This window comes from Antennarius striatus, chromosome 4 (assembly GCF_040054535.1).
Source record: "Antennarius striatus isolate MH-2024 chromosome 4, ASM4005453v1, whole genome shotgun sequence".
In the NCBI taxonomy this organism is placed as follows: domain Eukaryota; kingdom Metazoa; phylum Chordata; class Actinopteri; order Lophiiformes; family Antennariidae; genus Antennarius; species Antennarius striatus.
In genome coordinates, this window is record NC_090779.1 from 17,634,207 (window position 1) to 17,647,527 (window position 13,321).

The 13,321-nt window shown below is 41.2% G+C and overlaps 1 protein-coding gene across 33 annotated transcripts in view; it reads left to right on the forward strand.

The window, feature by feature from the left end:
• Nucleotides 1-13,321, forward strand: part of mical3a (microtubule associated monooxygenase, calponin and LIM domain containing 3a) — a 79,716-nt gene that overhangs the window by 28,473 nt on the left and 37,922 nt on the right. For 26 of the 33 annotated variants that reach the window (XM_068313211.1, XM_068313223.1, XM_068313219.1 and 23 more), the window contains 12 exons: nt 5,982-6,414; nt 7,284-7,491; nt 7,588-7,704; nt 7,833-7,934; nt 8,615-8,770; nt 9,571-9,671; nt 10,904-11,161; nt 11,323-11,438; nt 11,802-11,928; nt 12,034-12,127; nt 12,270-12,299; nt 12,752-12,899. In XM_068313211.1, the coding sequence (XP_068169312.1) occupies nt 6,136-6,414; nt 7,284-7,491; nt 7,588-7,704; nt 7,833-7,934; nt 8,615-8,770; nt 9,571-9,671; nt 10,904-11,161; nt 11,323-11,438; nt 11,802-11,928; nt 12,034-12,127; nt 12,270-12,299; nt 12,752-12,899 (1,736 nt within the window). In that variant the 5' untranslated portion in view covers nt 5,982-6,135. Of the gene's footprint in view, nt 1-5,076; nt 5,138-5,981; nt 6,415-7,283; nt 7,492-7,587; nt 7,705-7,832; nt 7,935-8,614; nt 8,771-9,570; nt 9,672-10,903; nt 11,162-11,322; nt 11,439-11,801; nt 11,929-12,033; nt 12,128-12,269; nt 12,300-12,751; nt 12,900-13,321 lie in introns of all 33 variants that reach the window. The other 7 variants (XM_068313218.1, XM_068313243.1, XM_068313246.1 and 4 more) reach the window with 2 other exon arrangements.

Sequence of the window (13,321 nt, forward strand, 5' to 3'; positions counted from 1 at the left end):
GTTGATTTTTCTGAGCAACTTTTCACTGATTTTGTATGAAGCTTCCATCTCTCTCTGGTTTGCCATGTTTATGTCCTCATACTTTACTCCAGCTTCATAAGTCGTGGAGGTGTGAGAGGCGGCAGTCGAGATGGGATTTGACAAGTTTTCTAAATCAAATAGCTTTGGCAGGTCCCGGCAAGCTGCTCCAGTCAACCATATTTGGCAAGCTATCCAGGCATAGACTCCCCTGAAGCACCACTGATATGAATTTCAGAGGAAACAACCTTTGTAATCTATTAATATATATTTAAGTCCTGTGTTATGGTTGGAACATGTCTGGCATTGGTCAGTTTATTCAGAAAGGTAATATGGCTCCCTTTTTTTTATGTAGCAGATTGGACGGTTGCTCTGGCAGCAGAACAGAACAGACTTTTAATTTAGGAACACAACCTCTGACCTTCAATCACTGTCAACTCTGGATTACATAAGAGTAAAACGGCATCTTATTTTAGAGAAAGAAGGAGAATGTTATTTAAAAAGAACAATATTTTGACTGAGGGAAAGTGGGATTTTTGAGCCATTGAACAGGTTTAAAGCCAGGAATGGCCCATCTTTTATCTGAGGGATGCTGATGATGAAGGTGGATAACTACTAGGATGTGTTTCCTTTTTTGGCAGCCATTATATAAATTTCTAGCAAATTGGGTGTCCATCCTCCAAGTCATTTTACCTCACATTTTGGGTTTTATCTTATTTTTTGAAAACATGGACATCTGTGCTGTCTCTGTCATGTTTTTCTGAAGACGGGTGAAGGAGTATAAAACTTTTTATGAAAATCATTATGATATAACAACCATAAAATTTTATTGGGTGGTATACCATGGAACCTAACCACTGTGACAGTGGAACTTCTCAAATAAATATAGAGCATCTATTGGTGAGGCTTCCATTGGTCTGGCCAGACCGATGATGACACTTGAGGACACTGTATACACATACACACTGAATCCAAAGTCACCATAGCTGGGATGGATTCCACTGAGAAGCAGATGGGTTTTTTTTTTCCTTTGACAGCGATATGTCAGTCTGTTTCGGGTTGAGAGAGGACAGCATGGACTACTTACTGTAAATGTTTACGGGCTCAGGTGCTTCTTCCATTGTTGAACATACAGGGATAAGAACTCATGGACTGTATAAGTTGAAGGAGTAAAGTGTACAGCTGCAGCCAGACTGTGAGACGCTGAGGAGATTCAAAAGCCAGATGTTTGGAGACGACTTCTGACAGAATGAAGTTGAGTTTCAGTCAACAAATATTTGTGTTCTCTGAGTTCTTTTGTCTGCTGATGTGAACAGACTAACGGCTGTCTACACTTCTGTAGGCCAATCCCATGTATGCTGGTGGAAAGACTGAGCAGGCGGTGACCATCAGTTCACCGTAAATCAAAGCTAGTCAATCTAGTCAATATTGTTTGTCAAACTAAAACACACAGCAACAGTTTAGATGGTTCTCTAAAACGGATTTAACATGAAATGGACTTTTATTACTGCAGTCTCAAACTTATTTAATCCTTAAACAGCCAGAATCACTACTGCTTTCTGCAGCCGGCATGAAGAACGTGTGCTCTTCAATGGGAAGAATAATGTTGAGACCAGTCAATTAAAAATATGATCAAAAATGAAAATCTGTCGCACTGAGCTGTTGAATCTGTTCCTAATGATTTGATTATTGCAAACCATGGAAAAATGTTACATTTATCAACAACTGTCAGTTTAGATTTATTATAGTAAATCTGTCTGACTTTGTATGTATTTGACTAGAGAGCTTGCGACAGCAACATGTGGTGTGACATATTACATTCACACCGACCTGAGGTTTCCACCTGCTTCTTAAATCACATTTGTGGATTGTACTCTTAACTTTGCATTGTCAAAATGTCCCATCCAGGGTTTATTCCAAACTATCTCTTCTAATAACTGATTAATAGCTTGTGAATCTCCACCGCCAAAATATATTTACTAAAGTTAGAGACTGTTTTTTTTCCAAATCTAACTCGCTGCAATCAACAAAAAAAGCAGAAATAAGACTGAACTATGGAAAAATAATGGTTGCATTTCTCTGTACTAAGCACTACTCAATCTATGATGTAGTCATCCATGACCATCATATTGAGTTTAAGAAGGTTTGTGTGAATAAAGACAAACTGGCAGCTGCCTCATCGCAAACAGGATAGATATAAATTAGTGGGATATTAGTCAAATCCAGAGGTTCATATAGGAACTGGAAAATCAGGTTTTCTCCGTTCCAAGTTTGATGGACTAAATTCTTTGCTTGTAAATCCATTCTTGTAACAAAATCTAGCGCTCGGGGAGAAAGATCAAGTTGCATCGTGTTCCATCTGCTGCTTTCCGCCAAGTTCCTGATGCTTGAGAAGATGAGACAGGTTGTGGTATTACTTTCATCTCCAAGGTGTCCTTTCAGCATCAGTAATCCTTCAGCTGGAGGCTGAAAGTGGACTATTTCAGAATGCAAACCTATGTAGACGGAAGTGTATAGTCAGCCCGGTCTTCCCAGTTATTGGGTTCAACTCATTTATCTCACCATAAATAGATTTTTTTTTTTTATATCGTTGGAAACATTTTTGGAGGTATTATTGACGTTTTAACGCCTTGACCACAACATTTTAACTTTAATTCAATTAAATTAGATTTTTTAGTTCAGAGCCGGTGCCATGTCAATCAAGACACACGTCTACTAAAGACAGTCTTTAGTAAAGTATTTTATGGTGACTGTGTGGAGTAACACCCAAAGTGACTGCTTTGAGTAACACCTTCTGATTGTATGGAGTGTTCTATTTTATTTTGTTTTTGTTTTAGACACAGTATTCTCTATTCTCTCTTGGTTTGATGCGTATTTTTTTAAACAACTTGATTCTGGAATGAAAACTTAAATGGATGTAAGTAAAACACATGCAAAAGCATGTGTGGAGTTTGCATGTTCTCTGGATGCGTGGGTTCGTCTTCTTCTTTGTAGGCTTTGTATTTATATTTTGCATTTTGCGCTACTGGACTATTTACCACTATTAAATAAGGTTTTGCAGTCTTATTTAGTAGTGGAAGTGGCAATGCTGTAAACAACAGTACACAACAGCAAGCTTGCGTTCATCCCTGTGGTCTAATCTTTGCTTCTATATTTAGATCATAGGGTGATGTAATGCATCTGATAAAAAGCAAAGGTCTGTTGTGTATTCATATGTGTACTTGCAGGTTGGGGCGAAGGTAAATGTTTGGTGGGTGGGACCTCAAGGGTTGGCATGTACATGTGTAATTCTCATGTGAGATCTTACAGTTCATCCAGATGTGGTGGGATTCTGGTGTGCTGCTTCTTCTAATCCTTGCACACCCCTTCAGACAATGAGGATGTTTGACCCTTTGTCAAGAAACTCCCTTAGTTTCTGTTCAATGAACTAAAGGATTAATCAATTAAAATAATGTTTCCGCTAACATTCGTATATTCCACTGTTCTACTGGGAACTCATTTAAAAAAATATTAAAGCTTCTTGTAAAAATCACAAAGGACCTGTTATGCCATTTCATGTTTTTAATATACTGTAGTTTCAGTTGTCTCTGCAGTTCAGTGTGAGGGTCTGTATCCTTGTAGAGGACATTACTAACATGCTTCACATGTCTTCAGGCAATATGAGTAATTTTTGTGCTGGCTTACTTATTTTTGATTCCGAGTACACTACTATTCACAAGTGAGTGTAGGATCATTTGCGTTGTCGTATAAAATGAGTGAAGGCTGTTATATATTATGACCAGTTCATCAGAATCCTAGTTTTTAATTTTTTTGGTGCTATCTATCTGACCCACATAAAGGATACTAAAGGATACTAAAATCATTGCGTCTATATGAGTGCACATTGTTGTCAGCATGTATGTGTGCTGAGTCACAGAAGAAATTATTTAGTCAGTTATTTTAGTGCTTGTTTTGGAAGAGGTCATTTCTCTCTGCCCCCCCCGGCTGGATGGGCTGACTTTGGCTGGACCAACCTCAGATCCTGCTGTTTCCAAGAGCAGTGAGTTGGAAGGATGTAAAACGGTGGCCAGCTGACCTCCGGACCTGCCTCCCTTTCATTGTGTGTTGTTACCAGGACTTTGGCTAGTCGTGAATGTTGTCAATATCCTCGTCAGTGACGTATAAGGCTCAAGCTTTTACAGACAAATGCCAACAGTGTAAATTAATTTTGCTTTGAGTCCTGGTGACACCTGATTGGTTATCAGTGACATTGTGATGACTTTTTTTTTTTAACAATAATTTACACCTATACGTAGATAGAAAAAGTGACACAAACTTAATGGTAAGGCTGCATACATGCATCCTCATACCCACATGACAGTGATTCTTTTGTATTTTAGTCCATGAGCTGCACTTGAAAAATAATGCCACCACATACAACTACAGAATACTCACAGTAGTGACATTACTAGTGCCACAGCCTATGACATCATGGCTTTACGCCAAGTGATTCATATAGGTGGAAAACCCGAAAGTAGAAGGGGAAGGAGGGAGAGAGAGGGAGAGAGATGTTAGTTCATGCTCATCTGTCAAGTATGTTATTTATGGGGGAAAAAAAGGGGAATGTTCCTCAGTCAATCAATCAATCGTTTTATTTATAAAACACTTAATTATGGAAACAGACATTTTAAAGTGCTTTAGCAGACAGAAAACCCAACAGAACCCTCCAGAGCAAACATAAGCAAAATGCGGTGGGGAAAAACTCCCTCATTGAGGAAGAAAATCCAGGCAGGACCCCGACTCTTTTGGGCGGTTGAGGAAGAAACTCCAGGCAGGACCCCGACTCTTTTGGGTGGCCATCCGCCTTGACGGGTTGGCTGGAAAAGAAATACAATGCAGATAAGGACAGGGTAAGAGAAAGAGAGACAGAGAGAGAGAGTCAGTATCTTTATGGTTATAGTTAGTCCTCCCCTTCGCCTGGATCCTATACTTCCATGGGTTGTGTCTTAATATGGATTGAACCCATCCACCAAGTCTTATGTAAATCTGTCTCATATTTGTGTAATCCTTCTCATACAGGCCAACAAAGCAACCTACACAGGTGCAAACATAACGCCATTGGTGAAGGAAACAATGATAGGTAAGCCTATCACAGTTATTGCGTAACGACCAATCATTATAAAACAGACCAACCAGTCAATGTCTTTTTTTTTCTTGTCATATTGTGCAATAAGTGTCGTAATTTTTCCATAGATTTAGTTGTCTTTTTATAACAAGTTTCCTTATACCCGTATTAGGGTCTCTTGTGGAAAATACGGTGATTGTCATTGTTGCCCCATGAAGCTCAGAGAACCAGAGCCAAAGCTTGTCTGAAAGTTTTGTCCAGGAAATAGACGGGACAATGGATACTCTAGAGTTCGTATCTTTATTGAAAAGTTTCTAATCACTACCCTCTGAACACATAATGACTAAAATGAAAAAAAAAACAAAAGAGAAAGAGAAAGAAATAAAATGACCTCTTACGTATGTGTCATGCCACTGTCAGCTGTATATTTAGAGACACTGGTGTCTACTTCTGGAAAATAGGAGGTATGGAGGATAAAGGGATTGGCATTGTGTGGTTTATTGAGACATTGCGTTAAACATTTGGATGAACCCTTTCTTGCTTCTGATGCCTCTTTTACCATGTTGACATGTTACTCACTCTTGTGACCTCATTCTTAGACAGATTAACAGTTGTTATACGACTCATTATCATTATTGCTGCATAGATTGCTTGCGCTATCATGCCATCATTTTCTAGTTAGGGTAGTAGCTGTAAAGAACCTCTGCTTCTTCTTTTTTTAAAATCATTGCTTTGTTTTGTGTTGGATTAGAAATTTGTAATTTTTATCATTCAAGCTTTTGAAATTTCAATTTTGCTTTTTCTACAAATTACAACCGTAAAATTTTACACACTGAACCTTTTCATATGTGTTACTCAGGATTACGTCTCAGGATTATGAATGAAGATGCCTGAGGGTGAGAGTTAAAGCACCCCCACCCCCCCACACCTGAGAAAGCGTGTTCCAGGGCTGGGACCCAGGAACCCCTGTCTAGGGGCTGAGGGGCCCTGACAGCCCTGTATGTGTCTGGACCATGGGGGATGGAGGCACTGGTGCAACTGGAGGGGATGGGGTGAACCATTCCCACATCCTTTTTGACAACTTTGTCCAGGCCACCACCTGTAAGGGCACGCTCAAGGCCTTCCAGGAGCTTTGTGACCACCTGGAAGTAAAGCCCACTGATTCCAGGATCTTCTATCACAAGCTCAAGTCCAAACTCAATTACTGGAAGGCCAAAGCATTATGGGCAAAATTGGACAAGAGAGCCAGCCAGAAGGAGTACAAGAAGGGCCGAGCCTGTACCAACTCAAAGGTAAGCCTGAACCGTTGTGAATTCTAGGATTCTTTTACGATTTTTTTTTCTAGGGTGACTTCAGGTTAATCCGTTAATGTGATGCCCATGTTTATAATCCACTGTATGTTATTACCTTAGACACTTTTTAATTTCCATTGAGGAGGCATTTTACTTCAGGTCAGTTTAATTTGTCACTTAATCTGTAGCATTTAATATCTAGTTGATTCCAGATGGGCCGAGGCTGATAAACCAGGTTGATTTTATTTGTTGAGATTCATTAATTGCCGTTGGATTTGTAGACAAATGGGTATTTGCCTCAATTTAGACTAAAAATAAAATGTCATTTTTGGTTAAATAAAACTCCCCTTTGTCATTTTTTGTGATAAATGATGATGGTGATTGATATTATTGATTTTTGAAATGATTGATAAAAGGAGCCCTGGACAACTTTTTAATTGCCCGAAAACAGTACAAAAGAAACATGTGACTTGTCCAGAAACCCTTCACTGATCAGCCACTGTTTAATTTGGAACCGGTTCTGAGCTCGTTGGCTTTTATTTCTATTTCTATTTTATTTGTACAAGACAAATAGGATAAACTCGCCTATGTGGCACCTCTGTCATTAACATGCTGCAATTTGCAAGAAGAACTACAGTAGATGATGCTGCTGCTAGGTATCATACAAACTGAAAATGTATCCCTCTTAAACGGCAGCTAAAAGGATGTCGGAGCTATGCTGCAGGTACCTTTATCAAGATGTAAAATGTTTACAAGCCAATAGGTGGGATTGCAACCAGTGATGACAAATGTCCTGACCTGGTTTTCCATTATATAGCCGTTAGGCATTATTCACAAGTTATAATAAAGCTATGTCTGTCTGTGTCTAGTGTCTAATCATCGGCGCGGGGCCCTGTGGATTGCGCACAGCCATCGAGCTTGCGTTCCTGGGGGCTAAAGTGGTGCTGCTGGAAAAAAGAGATGCCTTCTCTCGGAACAACGTGTTACATCTCTGGCCCTTCACCATCCACGACCTCAGGGGCCTTGGGGCCAAGAAATTCTATGGAAAATTCTGCGCTGGTGCTATCGATCATATCAGTGAGTGTTTGCAGATGCTATGGCATAAGTTTTATGCTATGGCTTTATACTGTCATGCCATTCAAATGTTCTTTTCCTCTCTGTGTTGAATTGTAGGTATTCGTCAGCTTCAGCTCATGCTGCTGAAAATGGCTCTCCTGCTGGGCATTGAGATCCATGTCAATGTAGAGTTCAAGGCTCTTATTGAACCTCCAGAAGATCAAGAGACCGAAAGTAAGTCAGAATGCCTGACTGACCTTATAAAAATGAAAGGCAGTTGAACATATGTTTCATCAAAGGACTGTCTATCAGAGACTGAGTGGATGCCTTTACATGTGATTACATGTGGTGTGTTTTAATAGGGATAGGTTGGAGGGCTGAGGTCCACCCCAGGACACACCCTGTAAATGAGCTGGAGTTTGATGTCATCATCGGAGCTGATGGGAGGAGAAACACACTTCCAGGCAAGTCTACATGCACAGACTGGGATAGCTGCATTCGTAATGCATTTTTTTCCCTGACTTAACTGGGTGAAACACAAACAGCTCTGTTTGTGTTTTCAACACATTTGGAGGTTTTTCAGAATGATGATGACCTCACTCTGTGTACAGCTGTGATGGAGTGCCTGACCTCAGTCTGTTGCTTTTCAAGAACGGGCTGTTTGTGCACATCTTTGTGTGTATGTGTCTGTGACTGTGTGTGCGCGCGTGTGTGTCTGGCTGCTGCTTTCACATAGTACCTCTACGACTCCCCCAGCTGACTAATATAGGAATTGTTGAATAGTCCACTTCCTCTATGAGTCCACAGTTGTAAATGGACCCCTGTAGATGAGAGTACCATGACCCCCTCTGTGTACCGCCGCCTGCTGCACCGGTGAAGGGAAGCAGCAGTCTCCCTCTGGGATCAACAGGAACAAAGTCATGCAGCTTGATAACCTAGAAAGCTGCTTTGGGGAATAACACAGAACATCTGGTTACATTTATTGTGTGCAAAATGTATTTGTAGGGTTTTGCGAATGTAAACACGCATGTGAAGCTTGTGTTGTGATTTGATTTTACGGCACCATGGAGTCACAAGTCTATTCTGTGTGCACTGGTTCCTGACCTTGAGCTCTGCTTTGTCGCCCTTTCCTATTTATGCCCAGGGTTTAGGCGGAAGGAGTTCCGTGGAAAGCTCGCCATCGCCATCACTGCTAACTTCATCAACAGGAACACAACGGCGGAGGCAAAGGTGGAGGAAATCAGCGGGGTGGCCTTCATCTTCAACCAAAAGTTCTTTCAGGATCTCAGAGAAGCAACAGGTCTGTCGCTGCCACCTTCTGCTGCATCTCTTGAGAGTTCATGTTTTTACTATCTAAACTACAGTAGTCCCTCGCTTACTTGCGCGTCAAGATGTCCGGCTTTACCACTTAGTAGATTTTTAGTAGGTAGTCACATGATACCGTACACGCATGCTATTGGCTGACAGCACCTGGAAGAACGCTATGTTCGGAGACTCACAGAACGTAGTGCACTTCCGTGTATTAAAGAAACACTTAAAAGTGCTTTAAAATTTCTATAAGAGTGTGGGAAAGGTATTACAGATATAAGGTGGTTTAATATCGGTATGGGGAGGGTCATAAACGTTTAAATTACAGTAAATAATAAAATAGTTTGTCGCTATAGCGTGGAATTTCATTTTTTGTGGGTGGTCCTGGAACGCATTAACCTCGAGTCATGAGGGATTACTGTATTGCACTTCTTGCTACAGATCAACAACATGAGATTTTATTTTTTGGAATTTGAAGACCTACAAAATAGTTTCTGGATAGCCATTGATGCAAGGGTTGATTTGGGGAGACAAAAACAAAGTAAATTGGATGCACTATTTGTTCTACCATTAAGCTCCAACTTTATTGTCTCATCCAATTAAAAGCTTTACCGTTGGTTGTGCCAGGCCTACAACAGTTTATTGCTGACATGACAATGTTCCCAGGGCTTTGGTTATGTCCTCTGAGATATGTAATTACTCCTCTAATGACTGCGTGACTGCCAGCTCTAGAAATAAGCATAATAATTATACAAAATGTGTAACAAAGCATTTATCACTTGGACTTTGTAGGAATCGATCTGGAAAACATTGTCTACTACAAGGATGACACTCACTACTTTGTGATGACCGCCAAGAAACAGAGTTTGCTGGAGAAAGGAGTCATTCTGCATGTGAGTGATGAAAGCCCAGTCCTCAGCCCAATATGGTGGAAGTCTGTCTTTTTTCTCTTTGTTTTCTCCCAGTATCGGACTAAGGGCCTAACTAAGCCAACTCTTCTTCGGAAACAAACTCACACTCACCCCCTCACTATACACTGTAGCTTCCTTTTCCAAGTGACTTTCCACAGGAAGCCGGAAAGACCTTTTAAAATGTCAGTCTTACAAACATAACTGAAGGTGCACAATGAGGTGCTTTGAGGTTAATGGATTGTTAATAACTTGTGTTTTTCCAGACATAATCACTTTAGTCCTTTTTCAATCGAAACCGGTCAGTGGTTTTCTCATTTTGTGTTTCTATTTTTTTTAAAAAGGAAGATATGGCCAAACCATTAAAAGTATATACTGATCCTGAATGGACGTGCAAGACGGCATTATCATGGCGAGCCGATACAAGTGTTTGATTAACACTGAGGTCTGAAGCTAGAGAGGGATTTGAAGTATGTAGGCACGTATTCATTAAAGTCATAAATGACTGGTTCTTTCTAGGAGTTCCCTTTTTAAACACAGACCTTCACAGATCCTTTTATAGCAGTTCCCATATTCCACTGCCCTGCCCTTCCACTCATCCACCTTCACTGACACCAACCTTGAATTACTCTGCCAGGGAGCCAGGAGAAGGAAGAATGTGTGTCTCTCCCTGCCCTCTATGAAAACAAGTCAGTATGACAGCATGCAGGCATTTTAATGCTATATGTTGGGGAGACTTGTGAATTGCACACTCAAATCCATCGCGAGGTCTCTGACCTTTTGTAGCACGGTACAGAGAGGCTTTAACTTCAAATTGATTCTTAGTTCATGTATTTTTGACCTGCATTTTTTCTGTTGCAGTGTCACTATCTCCAAATGCCAGACTTCCCTCACAGTCATTATTATACTGCTTAATTATGTCACCGATGAAGCTTTGATTGCTCATTTGCATACAGTACAACACTAGCACAGTAACACTCTGAGCTGTGCATTATCATTTTGGTACCTTGCTATACTTCTTGTCCAGTTTGTTAGCTGTCCATATTATCGCCAAACAAATTTATTGTGGTGCTGAGTAAATGCTGTGTTATGGGGTGGTTTAATTTGAAGACTCTTGTTTTGTCAAGACTTACAGTATTGTATTCATATTTTGTGATCATCTTGGTCTCAGGTGATTTTTTTTGCAGGTATCACTCCATCTATCTCGTCTCTTACAGGACTATGCAGACACGGAGCTACTGCTGTCCAGGGCTAACGTAGACCAGGCTGCGCTGCTGTCTTATGCACGCGAGGCTGCCGATTTCTCCACCAACCACCAGCTGCCCACACTGGATTTTGCCATTAACCACTACGGCCAGCCTGACGTGGCCATGTTCGACTTTACCTGCATGTACGCTTCAGAGAATGCTGCCATGGTGCGCCAGCGTCAAGGTCACAAGCTGCTGGTGGCGCTAGTGGGCGACAGCCTTTTGGAGGTGAGAGGGATGGCAGTGGGTTGTAAATAGTTTTTCATCTGTTCTACACTTGTGAGGTTGTTTTTTGTGTCACATTCTGCCCTCTATTTTTAATTGTAATATCCTTGGCTTCTCTGTGGCCATATTTGGTCTTTGAATGTGGTGCTGGCTGATGTCTCCAGCCCTTCTGGCCTATGGGCACTGGCATCGCTCGAGGTTTCCTGGCAGCCATGGACTCTGGCTGGATGGTGAAGAGCTGGGCTCAGGGAAGAACTCCTCTTGAGGTGCTGGCTGAGAGGTGAGGCTGTGAAAACACTGATGCACACACACCAAGAGTCATTGTACTGTTGCTCTCACATTCTGACACTTGTGCACAACACACACACACACACGCACATTCTCCTACTTCAAACACACCCTTTAATCTCTAAGTGTTTTACTCGGAACTGTGCCCATATGTAATTTCTAGCATAAGTCCCACCTCTTCTAGTACTAATGGGATGAGAGTCTGTCATAAGATCTAAAAGAAATGTAAATCTTTAATGACCGTGTTAACATGTTTTCTTAATCTCTTGCCATAGCATCACTGTATGTTCCTTCCGACACTGGCTCTGTTATTGTAGTACATGGGAATACATTCGGTTTCTCCTCTGTCTTTTAGGGAGAGTATATACCGTCTCTTACCCCAAACCACACCGGAAAACGTCAATAAGAACTTCAGTCAGTACAGCCTGGACCCAACAACACGTTACCCCAACATTAGCATTAACTTCCTCAAGCCCAGTCAGGTATGTATGAAAGCTAAAAAATAAAAAACCTCAAATAAAAAAACTTTGTCTGCTTTAGTCACTCTATAGTCATGTTTTTGTTGATCTAATGCATGTTTGTTTCAGATGAGACACCTCTGTGACACCGGGGAATCCAGGGAAATGCGCATTGAGATCGAGAATGTCATCAACTCTTCAACACCCAAGTTGGCCAGGAACGGTGTGTAATTTTTAAACGCTTAAAAGAGAGACAGTCACGTGTGTCTAAAGAAGCTCTTTACTGTGCTTTACCGATTGATCAGTGAAGGATTTCGCTGCGGTCACTTTTGCTGAAATGTAATAATGAACTATTTTCACTCTAGACAACTGCCTGCTTGACAAGCAGTTGCAAGGTAACGCGAAGTCCAAATGCATGGTGTGGCTTTCCAGGAAATCTTATTGGATTTAACAGTTTTGAAGTCTTTGTCTGCTCATGAATGAATAACCATGGAATCAATAGTGGAATGATGGAATGTTTGGATGGATTATTTGCGGCCTCTAGATTATTTTGCGTGTACTAACTCTGTCATTGATCTCCACATTTAGAGGTTTTGCACCCTTTTCTAACCTTTCACGTGCATCCTCCTTGACATCCGCAAAATTTAACGACTCACAGTTCGTAATGTTGCCTAATCGATGATAAAACTTTATAATCCTGCGCTCAGCCAAAGCCATGAGATATCCCAGAAAGAGATGTGTATTGCGGCCCAGAAACAGTTTTTATTTTCTTCCGTGTTTAATCCTAAATTCTATGCAACCTATTATTTTACCTCAAACCTGCAATTTTCTCATTCTTCCACGCCAGAGTCCATCGCTCGATCCAGTAAACTGCTGAGTTGGTGCCAGAGACAAACTGAGGGCTACAGGAATGTTAAAGTAACAGACCTCACGATGTCTTGGAAGAGCGGTCTGGCCCTTTGTGCCCTCATAGACCGATACAGACCGGATCTCATGTGAGTATCTGGCAGAGCTCACACTGTAGACAAGTTGGTTTATGTAAATCAAAGCATTGTCTGGTGATTTTTTTAGACTTTCGGAAATTCTGTTAAGCTGGTCCTGTCATGATTAGAACTAGTGGGTTAAATTGTCAAGGATGACAGACTTGCTGTGTGATGTGAGTTGTTTTATTTGCAAATGACGTTTATTCTCTGGTCGTACATCACTGTAAATGAGGTGACAGATACCAGTCATAACGGCTTGTTGGCCCCATGAGGGAGCTCTCCTCAGCCTATCCGTCATTCTCCTCTTCTCCTCACACACACACACACACACACACACACACACACACACACACACACACACACACACACACACACACACACACACACACACACACACACACACACACACACACACACACACACACACACACACA